General features: G+C 42.4%; 1 protein-coding gene across 8 annotated transcripts in view; it reads left to right on the forward strand.

The window, feature by feature from the left end:
• LOC306839969 (RNA-binding motif, single-stranded-interacting protein 3) overlaps window positions 1–15461 on the forward strand; it is a gene marked incomplete at its 3' end in the record, with an annotated part of 278776 nt that overhangs the window by 249235 nt on the left and 14080 nt on the right. For all 8 annotated transcript variants that reach the window (XM_079368934.1, XM_079368937.1, XM_079368936.1 and 5 more), the window contains one exon: window positions 11124–11234. In XM_079368934.1, coding sequence (XP_079225060.1) covers window positions 11124–11234 — 111 coding nt within the window. The remainder of the gene's footprint in view (window positions 1–11123; window positions 11235–15461) is intronic.

Here is a 15461-nt window from a genome sequence, read left to right on the forward strand (position 1 = left end):
CCTCAAAAAGACAACTGCACGATCGTTGTGATTCCCTTTAACTGCACAAAATAGGGGATCTCTGGACTCCACAGCTACTGGTCCATGTGGAGGAGTGCCCAACCAGCTGCATGGCTCCCTGCTGGGCCCATTTACCACTCAGTCCTTCCCATCTCAATTCCACTCCTGCTGTGGGACAGTGAACGTGTAATCTGGTCACAGCAGGCCACCAGCAGGCACACACACTCGCACACACACATCTGGCTATAGCTGCCCTCCAAGCCAGGCGACCTCCTGCCTCTTCCTGCAAGTATCTTAACACAGCCTGCCTTCCCTTCCCTGACGTCTCTCACTATTTTGGCAGTTAGAGCTGCACTTTCCTGGTGCCTCTAGTTTTACGCATCATTTAAGCTAGCTCGCTAACAAATTAACTCTATTTGATGTTGCTTCTTAGTCTGCCTGTTGTGAGGGTGATAATGCCAGGGGTGCTAGACTGTATAACAAGGTGCATAATAACGACTGGATATTTACAAAAGCAACTGCTTAGGATGTACAGTGCTGTTTATTTGGATGGATGGATGTTATAATGACAAATGGATGGATTGGTGGATAGATGGGTGGATCCAAAAAAAATGGGAACTGCAGCAAATTATCCCGAAAAATCCACAGAAACAAGAAAAATACAAATTTACATGAACACTTGATCATAGGCTTTTTTCACATGAAGGACAAACACTCACCACATAAAATACGCCATGTAAAATAATGAACATACTTATAATATCAATATAATGCACTCAGTTAAAATTTACTTAAAAAAGACTTGACGAGACAAAAAACAACAACTATTATAGACTAAATATACACCAGGCAGTGAGTTGCTGAAGAGTTCTGATGTGCGAGTAGTTTGCAGTGTTAGAGAGAATAGAGGTTTGCGTCTGCATAGTTGTGAGTCTATGTATATTTGTTTTCTTATTTAGACTATACCAAAACATAAGTTTGTTTAAATATACATTGCATTATTGTCATTCTTCTGGCACCTTCCCACACCCTTAGGTCATGTTTTGTTGTGTTTTGCAGACAGAACATATACAGCCTCTGTCTCATGTTTATGTGTACTCTATGTGGTATGTAGTTCCATATGTGCGGTCCATACTATTTACTCCCAACCAGCCTGTAGAGCTGCCTTGAGATCCACCCATCCTCCAGCATTATGTCATAAAGATTTTTGGAGCCATTAGTGTTAGCCACAAGCTAGCAGCCTCATTGTAGAATGGTTTACATCTTATGAGGCCTTCATGCCAGCAGTAGACATGTGGCCATTTTTGTCCCCATAGCCCCGTCCCCATTGTGTTCCGAAGTCTGTCCCTGTCACCAAAACGGCTGCTAGGCGATAACCCCAGCTGTCACCGCCATCAGTGGATGCCTAGCAATCTGTCTCCCTTTATGACCAACATTTATATCTGCGACCAGCTACATTCACGGCAGACTGCCCCTTACACACACATAGCTGGCCACAAGCTGCAGTGAATTACACCAAATTAGCCAAGCATGCTAGCTTCAAGAGCTCAGGGGCCTTCTCAAAGCATTAAAAACCAATTGATTGTGGCGCAGTTTGGCGGTTTACAGCACGTGTTGCATGTTAAAGCAATGGAGCGTAGTGCAATGAGGCTCCTGGTGGCCAGGCAATATGGAGGCGGCCGAGCATGCAAGGGGACGGAGTCTATTCCAGCCAGACAGACGGTACTGAGTAGAATAAATCAGAAATACACAAGAAGGACTTCTGCAGTTATTGTAAAAATGAAATAGTATATTACAAAATAACTTGATTCACACATAAATGTATTCACTGTCACTTCAGGATGAATTAAAAGATTTTTATTAGAGAAGGATAAAAAATAAACACCCTGTCAAAGTGGGCAATTAAGTTACTGTGGACCTTGTCTAACAAGCAGCCTGTCAACCTGAGGTCTATCACCACTGTCTTCACTTTTAAAAATACCTGTCCACGTGTATATGTGATCACAACTTGTGGGGTGTAGTCTGGTTGCCATGGTGTGTTTTATATACTGTATGTTGGGTGAATGCTGTGTGTGCATATATGAGACCAGGGTGTTGTTTTTTTTCATCCAGTTTTTCTTGGGCTTATCCTTCTGACTTATCTGTACTGTCTACAAGAGTGATAAAAATCACTCATCCATATTAATGCCAGGTATGAAACCAATCATGATAAGTTGTCTGGGTGAGGATGGTCCATTCAGATAAAGACCTCGATAAGAAATGATTGTCTGACCTTGAAAGGGTTTAGTAGCAACAGCTCTTACAAGAGCAAATTTGCCTTGTTTGAAGAATGATGTAAAAGGATGTTAGAGCTGTTAATCCTTTTAAAGCCTTTTAATTTGCTCGTGTTGTTTATACATGTGGATGTCTTTTAGCTTTCTAATGCCCTTTGCCAACAAAAGTTTTATTTGAAAAGAGTGGAAGGCAATACTTGTCTTACTTAACAGATGATATCTTAAGTGAGAAATGAAAGTACGTTGAAGTTGAGAAGAAGTCGAGCGAGAGTTTTCTTTCTGCACAGTAAACAGAAAGCAGCGCAGCATGTACTGCTTCAGCAAAGGTGTTTGTTTCTTTCTGACTAGATTAAGTTTGACAAGTCCATCCATTCGAAGCCAGACTTCATCCCGCAGAGGAGCCGGTGCTTTGTTAGCAGTAAGTGAGAGAGAAGAAGTGACGAGAGAGAACACTCTTCAAAATTTGTTTATCCCCAATTAATGGCCCAGATAGGTGGAACCTGATCGAAAGTGACAGTGTTTCTTAAAGTGGACAGCTAAATCAGCTCGCAGCTCGTTCTGTCAGACGATGCACTTCTCTTTTCTTTTTTTTCCTTCTCTGTTTATTATTTGTCTTCCTTCTGTTTTTCTATCACACACTGTCTCCCAGATCTGCTAATGCTTTGCACTGAATGGCAGTTAGGCACCGGATGTCGGAACAGCGTGACCGCTCTGTTCTTTAGTCTGGCGTTGCACAAAGTCAGCAGACCTTGTAGAAGAAGAGGGTATGGCCCCAAAAGACAAATCCATGCGTGAAGCTCACACACATGTCTAAACACAAAGATTGTCACAGCGCAAGTTCTTAATATAAATCTCACTTATGAACGGATCATTAATCCCCCACATGAGCTCTTAAATTCTCTGCATATTGCCAAAAAGTGTTGGAGAAGCTAGCCTCGCTGTCTTTCCCCATGACTTATCCCGCCTCTTTTTTTTTTTCCTCACAGTGAACTGTAGTTGTGCTCCGAGTGTGTATTTACTGGAGTGCATTGGCCCTTACATTTTAGAGGTGAATTATTGAATTCCTCTCGGTTGCACCCCAGCTTTGAATAGACGCTTGCCAGGTCCCTTAGAATTGAACCGTAACTATCTGCCCTCATCGGATGGAGGTGAATCAGAGCACTGTGTGATACCCATCTACCCCGCTTGACATGAAAAACACACCTTGGATTCAGAAGGGAGGGGGCGTTATTATGGTCTCGTGGATTTTGACTGGCGAGGCAGAATTTGAGACGCGGCTAGAGTCGTCCTTGACGTGCTGTCTCTGCTCTTTCTCTCCGCTTTCAATCTTCTCATCCCTCTCTTTTTCTTTCTATACATTTCCTCCTGTTCCCTCTCCCCCTGCCTCTCTCTCTCCCTCTGTCTCTCTCTCTTGCCTAGTGCCCTTTAGGAGTACAACTGCGGCTACTGTGTGGGTGCCAGAAAAGAAATCGTCTGTTCAGGGTTAAAGTTTCCTTCATAAAAGAGCGATATTGTTGCAGTGCCACAGGGTGACTGTCACATAGACTGAGCCGCTGCAGTTTTACTCACGGCTTTTTGGATATCACCTTGAAAAACGTTCCAATTGTTGCAAAAACACATTTTGTGACAAAAGCTGATATGCTTTATTGGACAGGCTTTATTATCTTGCTGTGTCTCTTTAATTGGATTTCTAATCTTTTATTTCTGTTGTAAATAGAGTAAATATTGTGGAGAGATCCTTACGTGTGAAATGATCCATTTGTCTGCAAAAAAAAGAAAAGAAAAGGCGGTCGGAGAATGGTTGATCCGAGCGTGGAGAGGAATGGACCTCCCGTGGAGACATGACAAATACTGTTACATGCTTCATCTAGCACCCTGATCCTCTTGCAAACACACACATAAACACACAATCACACACACAAATGCACAATCACACATATTGAATTCGCATAAATGTCTTGTGATCACCATTGAAGCAAAGTTAATGTTTTCTATTCAATAAAACCGGATTTCTATTATCATTGTATACCATTGTATCTCAATCATGTCAGGATAAAATTGTACAGCAGGATGAGGTATTTTGTCCCGCAAATGTACTGTATGTTCTTAGCACGTCACGTTCCAACCATGTTAAATCTGAATGTGCTCATTTCAGCTGTGAACATTTCACTGTAGATCATGCCTTCATTCTTAAGATACAGCACATGGGGGACAGACACTTGAATCTATAAGTAGAAGGAAACTGATCAATCATCCCTGTTTTACCGTAAATTCCGTACTATTGAGCGCACCTGGATATAAGCCGCACCGGCTAAAAATAAGTAAATAAATGTATTTGTACATATATAAGCCGCACTTGATTATAAGCCGCAGATGTCCACGCTATAACAAGAGCTATTTACACAGACGTAGGCTACCGGTAACATCCGCAAATACTGTAGCGTCCGTACGGACGTTAAAGGACGACGAGAGCGTTCAAATAATAACTTTTAATAACCCGATCACTGTCGGCCGTGACCACGCCGTTTACAGCAGAGAACAACACATAACTTGCCGTAACAATCCAACTCTCTCCCCCAGCGTTCTCTCATACAGCCACTCAACACGTTCTCGCTGGTGCATTCACTGACTCTCCACATAATCGGAATTATGAACACATTATCAACTACTGACTTTACAACATGAACCGTTACAATACGAAGCCTAGCCGACGGTGTCTGTAACACGGCTGATGAAAAAGATGACCGTAATATATTTCACAAGAAAAAGTCCATCCATTCACTGCCTCAGAATGACTTCATTACTCACTTCCTCAGTCTCTGTTGTCGCTGTCAGTGTCATCTTAACGTGCAGCAGCTCTGTTAGCTTCTTTGACAGCCAGCTCGATCGCCTTTAACTTGAAAGCTGCATCATATGTATTTCTCCGTGTGTTTTCCATCATGAGGGTGCGTGCATGAAGCGCAAAATGACTGATATTAAGATCCGACGTGACGAAGTCAAATGTTTTTGCGGCAGAAGCTCATTGTCCCCCATAAAAAATCCATGCATTAGCCGCACCGGAGTAGAAGCCGCAGTGCTCGAAGTGTGAGAAAAAAGTAGCGGCTTATAGTCCGGAATTTACGGTATTTATTTCATTGTTGAGGATAAATACATAAGCACTGGATTGTGATCTTGCCTAAGGTAATTTTTAACAATATCCACTTCCCAATACTATTACTGTTGTAAGAGTTGCTTTAGCCCCTTAAGTAGTTAAGCTCCGACCTGCAACAATGTCAACACGTGATGCTTCTGCATTGCCATTCATCAGTGTGTACTTCACCTCTCTAGCTGAGTTACAGGCACACTACGGCTCATAAAACGACTTTGATTGTAAAGTTGTAGCCCTCGCATTCTGTTGGCCAAAAGGCAAAAAATCATACTGTGGATCAGAGGGAAACAACCAGAATGCTGCTTCATTTTTTAGCACTTACCCGAACAAAAAGGTGCCTAAGGACATATGGAAATTGTCGACACAAAGTTATGGGATGCTATTGTGCGCTTTAATAGAACAGTAATACAAGAAGATAGTAAAGTGCCAAGAACATACAGTAAGTGAAGAAAAACTTCCACACAGTATACTCTCTTAATATAGAATTCCATGACTTGTAACTTGTGTTAATTAGTGTTTTAAATGGATCAGGTTTCATTGCCTAAAATATGCCCCCTACAGGTAGGCAGGCCTTTAATATTAGTGGTCCCTGGCATTCTGTTCAGGATTTAGTTACCAGTCAATCACCAGCAGATGTTCTGCTGCACCAGGTTTTTTCCAGACCAATAATGACTGAGTGAACAATCCATGTCTGTGTGGTTTACAGGAGATGGAGAAACATCTGTTTGGAGCCGTAGCACCTCTGCAGGTATCCAGCAGTGATACCCCAACATAAAACATATGAACGTATACACACAAGCATCGGTATCCTAACCACAGAGCCTCACATGGAGAACCAGACTGTCAAATAGAGAGAGGAATGTGTTGAGTCGTCTGGACAACACAAGTTATGCTTTATATAAAGGAGAAAACTGAGAAGTACAGCCTCATATATTGTCTTTTTTTTCTCCTCAGATTTCACATTTCACCTGTCAGGGAGTGCATGCACGCACGTTCTCCGAACCCCACTCACACTTCTTAGCAGACCAAAGTGATTTTGTGTACAATTTCTGAGGATACAGAGAGATAGCATCAGTAACCAGAGGCCTCTTTGCCAGAAGAGAAACTCCAGGTCCTTCAGGGTGAGGATCAGTGTGTGAGCTTCTCTGTATGGCCTTAGGCTGCTTCACTCAGCGAGAGGCATTGCCACCACCTGAAGATAGTGATATATCTGCGCTGGATAAGCGACAGTGCAATCATTTTTAATCATATAACCTGCAGCTGAAAAAGAGGCCCGCAAACAGGCTGCCTGCAGGGGAGCCCTGATAGGGTGTTAACGGACTGATTGCAGATTAGACGTCATCTTAATCCAAGGATCTGATATCAACCTGTACAGGATTTTATTTGGAGCTTCTGCAGAGGATTTCCTGTATTAAAACATAATGCTTTCCTCATTTGATTGAAGATTCCGCCATTTATTTTTCACTCTAAATGCTAATTACTTTATCCATTTTGATGATGATTTTCTATTGACTTTGAGCAGAGCGTCATTACATGTTCTAATACTCTCTTAGTTGCTCCTAAATGAACAATTTTGTCCTTTCACATAAAACTCTTTGCTGCCTGTTTGACACACGAGGAGTGCACAAAATAATCATTTATTTCATTATCGATAAGAAAGCGGAACATATTCTCACTTAACACAAAGAAATAGAGAAAATTGTCTTTAAACTGTCGAACCAATAATAATAATGATTTTTAAAATACTTTCTAAGTACTCGAAGACACTAAACAAAGAGTAACAACAAAACAAAACAGAGAAAAGAACGCAGAAATAATGTAAGAGAAGGAGGATAAGAACTCAGTTTGTTTGTGTACTGTCGACGATGAGGTGAGTCTTTGGTGTTTGTTTGAAGTGAGTTCCAGAGAGTGGGAGTGCCAATGGAGAAGGGGGGGGGGGGGACAGGAGGTTTGTGTCAGTAACTCGCTGTCCATAACCTAAAGAATACTGATTTATCCATAAACTAATAACCAAAATTAATGTGTCTTTAACATGTAGGCTCTGTAGTTAAATAAAGAACACACAGTTCTTGGGGTGCTGGTTAGTTTGCGTGCTGCATACAGAGACATGGGTCTTTAAAGCAGGCAGACAGGGTTCGACTCCGACTTGTGGCTCCTTTACAGCATCTCATTCCAGACTCTCTCTCTCTTTTCTTTCAAACTTTATCCAATGTCTTATCAAAATAAAGGCAACACAGCCCCAAAATAATCTCCATGGGGAAGAGGGTTAGGGTCAAATGCAAAAAGTCACATGTAGTATAAAATAAACTTGCACCAGCACATTCAGCACACATCTTAATACTTAAAAAAATAGCTCTTACATTCTTTCTCCTTGTCCTGCTGCAGCTCACAAGTACAAGTACAAGATCAGATAAGATTTTATTGATCCCCAGAGGAGGAAATGTGGGCGTTGTAACACAAGTTCAGTCACACATTCACACTCAGACAAAGACACGAGAAAAAAATAATTGTTTAAAGACAGATTTACAAAAGACATAAAGCTTCAGCTTCACAGGTCAGCAGGGAGCTTAGTGACTTAATGAACCTTCACCTGATGTTATGGTACTTGTCTTTATTTCCATGAGGCCTTAAACCTTATGATCTGAGAGATCTCATGTGTGCATTCACAACACTAGATAGAATTCTGTGCAGCTAGAAACCAAATACTCAATATTGAATACCGACCTGACGTACCTGACTGCATATTGAGTCCTTGTGGATCCAGACAGGAATGTTAAGCACGCTGCTTGTGGATATTCTTTAGCAGTAACAGTCCAGGCAGTCAAAGCACCCTGTAACTGTGTGATGTTTGTTTTTACTCACCCATTTTGCCATTGTTATTCCTGACCAGTAACTCTAAAGCTGAAGAAGTTCTTCTGATATGGATCAGCACTCCTTCAGTCTGAGTGTTTTTATTTACTTGTAATGAGCGGCCATTAAAAAGCACGGCTGCTTGTAAGATTTTTTACTGGATTTCTTATTTACTGTACATTGTCTCTGCCCGCTGAGCTTTTATCAACGTATTTAACAACCGCAGGGCTGATATCATCGGTCTCCTGTCTGGACCAGGATCAATACCCTCTAATGCATACACACTCAAAAACACACTCACATGCATTGGCATAGGTCTGCAGGATCTATTATCTTGTTCTTATTCTCTCACAGAGGACAAATCAAAAGCATATATTGTGTGTTGGTGTCTCCCTCTTTCTCATTTTCTGTCCTCCCCGTGCTGCCAGTGGATGGACGCACAAAACGACAGACCCACATACGCACACGCCCCTCCCTCTCTCACAGACACTCAGTCTCGCAAACACAGAAAATCGAAATCACAAATCGGCTTAACTCTCGCTGACACGTCTGTGAATTAAGCCTTTCCGTTGCTCTCCCTTTCCCATTATAAAAGCATTGTCAGAGGCTGAATCAGTAACAGGTAGCCCACAGCTCCTGCTGCTTCCCTCTCGCTCTTCTCCCGTACTTCCTCTTCTTTCTCTTTCTCTTTGTCTTCCCTCACTTTCTCCCCCTCAGCCCTTTCTCTTTAATTCTCTCTCCTCCCTCTCCCCGTCTGTCTCTTCCTCGCTCCCGTCTTCTTCATGACCTCCATCAGCTTTCTCCTTAATCATCCCTCTCTCTGTCCGAGCAGTCCTTCTGTCTGTCTCCTCATTTCCCTTTCCCCCTCCTTTTTTTTTTTATCGGTCACAGTGAGGGGAAACTTAACGAGAGAAATGGGTATTTTTTTCTTTCCTTTTTTTTTCTGCTTTGGAGAGTATAGCAAGAAATATTGTTCCTTTTGTCCCAAAACATTTCCTGGAAGTCTTCAGCCATCACTTTTCAGGCTCATATTTTTCCCACAAAACACATTAGTAGTTAGATTACATGGTCAGATAATATTCTGTCTACAGCCCCTTTTTCACAGCGGGATATGTCATACAAGTGGTTGTGATTTACGTAATCTGGTTGCATCATCGGCTTTTTTTAAAAAAATATTTCATACAGCAGTTAACTTTAAAAACCTGTACCTGGATGTGAGGTTAAGATCTGTTTAGCTGCATGATCTGTCGAACTGCTAATAGAGATTTTAAAAAGGTAGAAAACTATTTACAGTATTTTTTGGGTCGGGTTTTAATATGCTTTTATTCTACAAGACACTTGACTTGACAAGTTGCTCCCTCTGCTTTGTGCGGTGTGTGAATGTGTACGACATTACACTAACGAGATTAGTGTAATGAAGGTCACATGGTAACATAGCAACCTCTTTGAAAAGTCCGAGGACTAGAAAAGCAGGCTATTAAGTGTGTGTACTACAACATGTTTAAATTAAGTATTGCATAAGTTTGAATTTAGGAAAAACACTTGCCACAAGAAATAAGGGGACTTTGTTTGACCTTACAAACACTTTGGTGCCATAGAAATGTTTCCTCCACCACTGATCTTAGCATTCAACCCAGTTTCTTTCTTTTTGTGCTGAGGTGAAACTGAGGGGAGGATCACATGGAGCTTTCATTTCTAGCTGGAGATGGAGCCAGCTGTCTGTGTTGTGAATGCAGGGCGTAGGCAAGCAGAGCGATTCTGACAGGCTGTGTCTGCACAGTTTGTTCTCCAATAGGCCCACACAGAGTCACCAGTGGGGTGCGCACATGCACGCAACACTCCCAGACTTACTTTACAGGAGATGCACATTCACAAACACACGCACAGACACTGTCAGTCTCTGTCTCTCTGTGCACAAACGCTGCTCCACACAGTGTGTTGCAGGCTTAACCACAAACACTCACAGACACATTTACAGTATGTCAAGTACACACACACACACACACACACACACACACACACACACACAAAGTGAGAATGTGCAGAGGAAAAGGGCTTGGTTTTTGAACGCGTTCCTCCCGGGGCTTCACTGCTGGGGAAATGGAGCTATCATGACAAGGGATAAAAGAGCAACAATGGTTTCATCACTCTCCCTCATGTTTCACTGTAGCGTGGAAAAAGAAGCTTCTAGCGTTCTCTTCCGCCCGTTAGGGAAAACACGCCGCACATTACACCGAGAGCAGGGACTCTAAGCTGAGTGAGCAAGAGACGGAGAGGGAGGGAGGGAGGAAGGGAGGGACAGAAAGAAAGCGTCCTGGCTCAGAGATCAATGAACTGCACAAACCCATCTGCAGCTGATACTGAACATTTTGATGGGCCAAAGACAATGGGGGTTATTGATCTCGGAAATGTCCTTGTGTTCCTCTGCAGTTTATTGATGCCGTCCCTCCTTTCCTCCTCTTCTTCTTCTCTGGTTAGGATGTCCTCGTTTCACCACTCCCCTGGTCCTCCACCCATCTCTCTCCCTCTGAACCGTCTTTACTCATTTTATGTTTATGAGGATTCCATCTCTTCCAACATTTTTCTTTATTCTGCGTTCTGGGTTTTTTTTCCTCTCTAACCCAAACCTCCACCCAAGACACCCTTAACCCTCTTTTATCTCTTCTAAATGAGTGAGATTATGTTAGGTTCTCGTTTGCTGTTCTTTTGCTTTTCCTTTGTCTATTTTTTTTTAAACACGTCCTTTATATAACATGCAGGGTCGATCATCCTGATGTGAAGCCATAGAAAAATAAAAACCTAGTCGTCTTTCTTCTGTCTCACTTTTCCTGTCTTTTCTTTCAATTCGTTAGGGTGCAGTGATCACGCCAGCCATGGACCACACTATGTCCATGCAGCCTGCCAGCATGATGGGCCCTATCACCCAGCAGATGAACCATCTGTCCCTGGGCACTACAGGAAGTGTGAGTACTCCTCGCTGTTGCTGCAATGGACCATAAACATAATGAAACACACCAACACAAGGGGGTCTACGTGCCATAATCCAGATGAGAGTCCTAACTTGTATTTACAGTCAATGATCGGACAATCTGCTTTTTGTAACTGAGAAACTTCTTGTCCCGGAATACTTCAATGGGATGCTTTCTCTGCTTTCTGATTTCTGACTCCCTGAATGTATCATGTTTTTGCTGGAGCTCATTTAAAGGCCTGTGGGAGATTATATAGTTTCAGTGTTTAGCCATCTGACATCTGTGAAGCTTTGCACAAATAACCAAACAAAATATATCAGAGACAGGGTCCTTTTTAAAGACTAACTTTTATGTTTCATTTTTATTTTTGGCCAGGAATCCTGCTTTGTTGTAAATCTAAAGGGGACAGGAATGATAACATCCAATACACTACCTACAGTTCACCATGATTGTTTTATTTGTTGGTCTGTAGGGAAGGCATGAACAGATTATGAAATACTCTAGTGAAATAACAAAACAAAAAAAAAGAAACTGTAACAGATTGAATGTGAACTATAGCACTACAATCACTCTCTGCATCCACACATGCTAATTCTACACAATCTCAGATGGTCCTTTCAAACACCCCTCATGCTCATAAGAGCTAAGAGACCAAATGAAACATTGGGGAAGAACAGCAGGAGTTCATGTCACTGTTAGTATTGTTCAGGGGAATCATAGAAGTCTGTCATCTTAAGGGAACATTGTCCCTTTATGTATGAAAACAAAGTACACGTTGTGTAAGAGATGGATTTTAGATTTCCTCTGAAGAAATCCAAACCTACCAAGGCTGCGGCTACATGAGCTCAGCCATGGAGCTGCAGTTTCATTTGTCTTACCCTGCATGCTTTCAGCTCCAGACATTGAGAGAGCGTATTTCCTTCCTGATCTTTCACATTAAACAGATTTCCTGAGAAGCTTAACAGTGTGACGGAGCTCTCTGTTTTCCACCGTCCTCACTTTTACCCTCTAATTTCTGTTTTCCCTTCACACTTTGTCTCCCCCACTCTCTAAATCACCTTAAAATCTATCACTCCATCTTTATTCCAAACACACACGCTACAGTCAGCGCCCCCCCAAAACCAAGAAACTCCCCCTGTTTCAGGATCAAGTCGACTTAAAGGTGTCACTCAGCTCTGAGTCCTGACTTCCTGCCCTAACCCCGCGGCCCGGGGGCAAAGCTCCGGCACTGTTTGATCTGTATGTGTGTGTGCGTGTGTGTATGTGTATGATTGAAACAGTGCTGTATTGTACAGTTCCCCATGTGGTTCCAGGTGAGCTGTCAGCGACTGTGACGCCATGTTGGCTCTGTCAGGAATGCCCCCACCCTAATCTGCCCCAGCTGTGCTAACAGGCAGGATTAGAGACAGGCTAATCTACGATGATGGCTTCTGATGTTTGATGGCTTGTGTTTGAGTAGAAAGTGGGTTAAGGCGCTCTCTTCTTTTTCACGTTTCTGTTTTGCTCTGTGTGCCTCTCGTCTCTCTGACTGCTTAGCTATCCTGAGGCGATGTGCTGTGTTGCATAGCATCTCTATAGCTGAGCTGCACACACACACGGCATGCCACATTTGATCATCTGTGGGGATTGAGACGTGTTTCCTGTAAAGCATACTCTTAAGCCAGATGTGAAGCCCTTATATGCTGCCTGATTTAGAAAGCCTGTAAAAAAAAAAAAAAAAAGTGTTAGGATCCAGGATCTGTGGTAAACAGGACCTGACACCAAATTCCTCAAGTGTGCACGCATGTGGTGAGCTTGTTTTCGTTGCCCCTAGCTGGTCACAAGACCCAACCTTGGCGACTGAGGAGCACCTGCCACGAGCAGCATCTCCAAAGTCAACAACTTATCACGACTGTTTCTGTCAGCCGGAGGAGAAGCCACACCTCAGAATACTCTTTCTTGGCGGTTCCAGGGCTCACTGTGGCTGTTTGTGTGTAACTGTGGCTTTCTTCCGCTCTCCAGGAAAAGAACCAAATGTTCCTGCTACGCCCAAGCTGTGATACTGGTGTTGTGAGCGTAGCTTTCCGAGAATGTTTGTGTTGTTTTGCAGCAAAGATTGGCATTGAGAGTTAAGCCTGTTAAGAAGCATCTGCAGCAAGAAAAGAAAAAGAAACTGGATGAGCACAGACTGGCTATAGTATCGGCATAGAAAGAGACTTTTTCCTGATATAACACACAAGTGACAGAATCACCAGGCTTTTTACCAGGCTTAACCACTGTAGAGCACTGACCGATACAGAATTGGAATGAACTACACATCTCTGAATAACATTTTCTGTATCCACTAATCATGGATGTTTAACCAGTTATATTAAAGTATCTTAAAGTTGTAATAGCCCTGTGTGCAGGGGGAGGGGGGATTACTTGAATGACTGGTCAGATAGGGGTCAGGCAACTCCGCGGTTACGTTATCACTCGAGGCTTCAGCAGCATGAGCTGATGTTTACACGTGCAGTATTTCGTCAACCTGTTTTTTTAATCATTCTTATAAAGGATTCCAACCTCACGGTTATGATGTGCGTACACTTACATCAACCATTAAACCAGAATAAAACCATTTTGAGATGCCAGATTTGTCCAAGCCGAACTAATCCTCTAAGAACAGCAGCAGAAGAAGAAGCTCTTCCTTCCTTCTCACATAAATGAATGTTGTGAGAAATCGATCTCTATGCTGGTATTGGTGCGTGAATTGCATGTTTCTGTCGATGGCTGTGAAATAAGTTTTGCTCCAGAGTGAGGTGTCATTCAGTCAGAACTGATGCCCCTCTGTTTATTCCTACATTATAATATTTGGTCTACTTAATGATTTGCACACCATCGCTGCTCGATTGCCTCTGCTAACACGTCTACCTGTGATGTAAAAAGAAAAAACAACGCTGCCATCTCTGCACACTTCCATAAATTTCTCTCCCGTTTATGACTTTCAATATCTGTTCTTTCTGAATTGGCTGGCTCAGATCAGTCTCTTCTAGTTGACGTGTTTACATCAAGCATTTTTATTCTGATCAGGCTTTTATTGTGATTTTATCTATGTAAACAGAGCTGTTTTAAATTCATGCCAATTAAGCATATCCAAAACGATTCAATAGAGAGCCTCCCTTAATAATGAGGAAGAGTGTACTGGTGCCTTCATGGCGAGCACTTTGGATGTATTCTTCCTCAGAAGAATAAAACTCAAAGCGGTTTTCTAGACTGGCTGTAGCTCTGTTTATTTTTTACTTTTTTGACGATCTTGAACAGCTTGATTACAGAATGCTAAAGAACCTCACACTTGATGTTTATGGATCGCACACAAACATGCCTTTCATGCTCCTGGCTGATTTATTTCACCATGTTCGCTACACATCCCTCTGTTTCTGATTTATTTACCGTGTTTGAGCTCTCACCACTTAACAGGAGTCTATCTGTCATGGCGTGTCTCTGCTTGTTGACATGTGGATGTGCACATGCTCTGTCATTTTATTATTTGTGTGTGTGCGTGTGTGTGTTTATGTGTTAGCGACGGTGTTTGACGTGACAAGAGGTGACCTTCCCATCCTATTCCTGTCATGGCATGTAGAACCCAGGACTCTGTTGTCATGGTGACAGCCGTGATTGACAGTTGCTCTGTTCCTGTGAGACAGATTTGTGTGAGGCGCTTTCCTCTATTATGTGGCCTGTTTCCCTTTGGTTCTCTGTGGGGAGGTTTAAGTACTGTATGTTTTTCTCCATTTCCATAACTGTGCATGGCTTTATTTAACCTTTACTCACCCGGAGAGAGCTATCTGAGGATGCACTCTCTGCTCTTGTTGCTTTTTATTCAAACAGTAACACATGTTGACATCTTGCTGTTACCATTGAGCGGTTAGATCCTTGAGAGACCTTGAAGGTAGTTGCGAAGAGAGGAACAACTTTTGATGAAGTTTTTACATTTTACATTGTACGTTAGCTGTGCTGCTCTTCAATGATTTTATTTGACTAAATGTGAGTTATTTTTCTAAATGTACACGTTTCAGTAATTAGGCTTTACGTATTGTAATTACACTCCGAAAAAAATGCTAAATTCAAGTTTTACTTGTATAATCTAGGTAGCATCGGAATGCCAGAACCAAACTCAGCAGCATAATGATATCTTTGCCTGAATCTCTGGCCCTTGATTAGCCTGACTTCATGCTGCAACAGTCAGAACCATAAATTCAACAG

The sequence above is a fragment of the Symphodus melops genome, assembly GCF_947650265.1.
Source record: "Symphodus melops genome assembly, chromosome: 18".
NCBI lineage: Eukaryota > Metazoa > Chordata > Actinopteri > Labriformes > Labridae > Symphodus > Symphodus melops.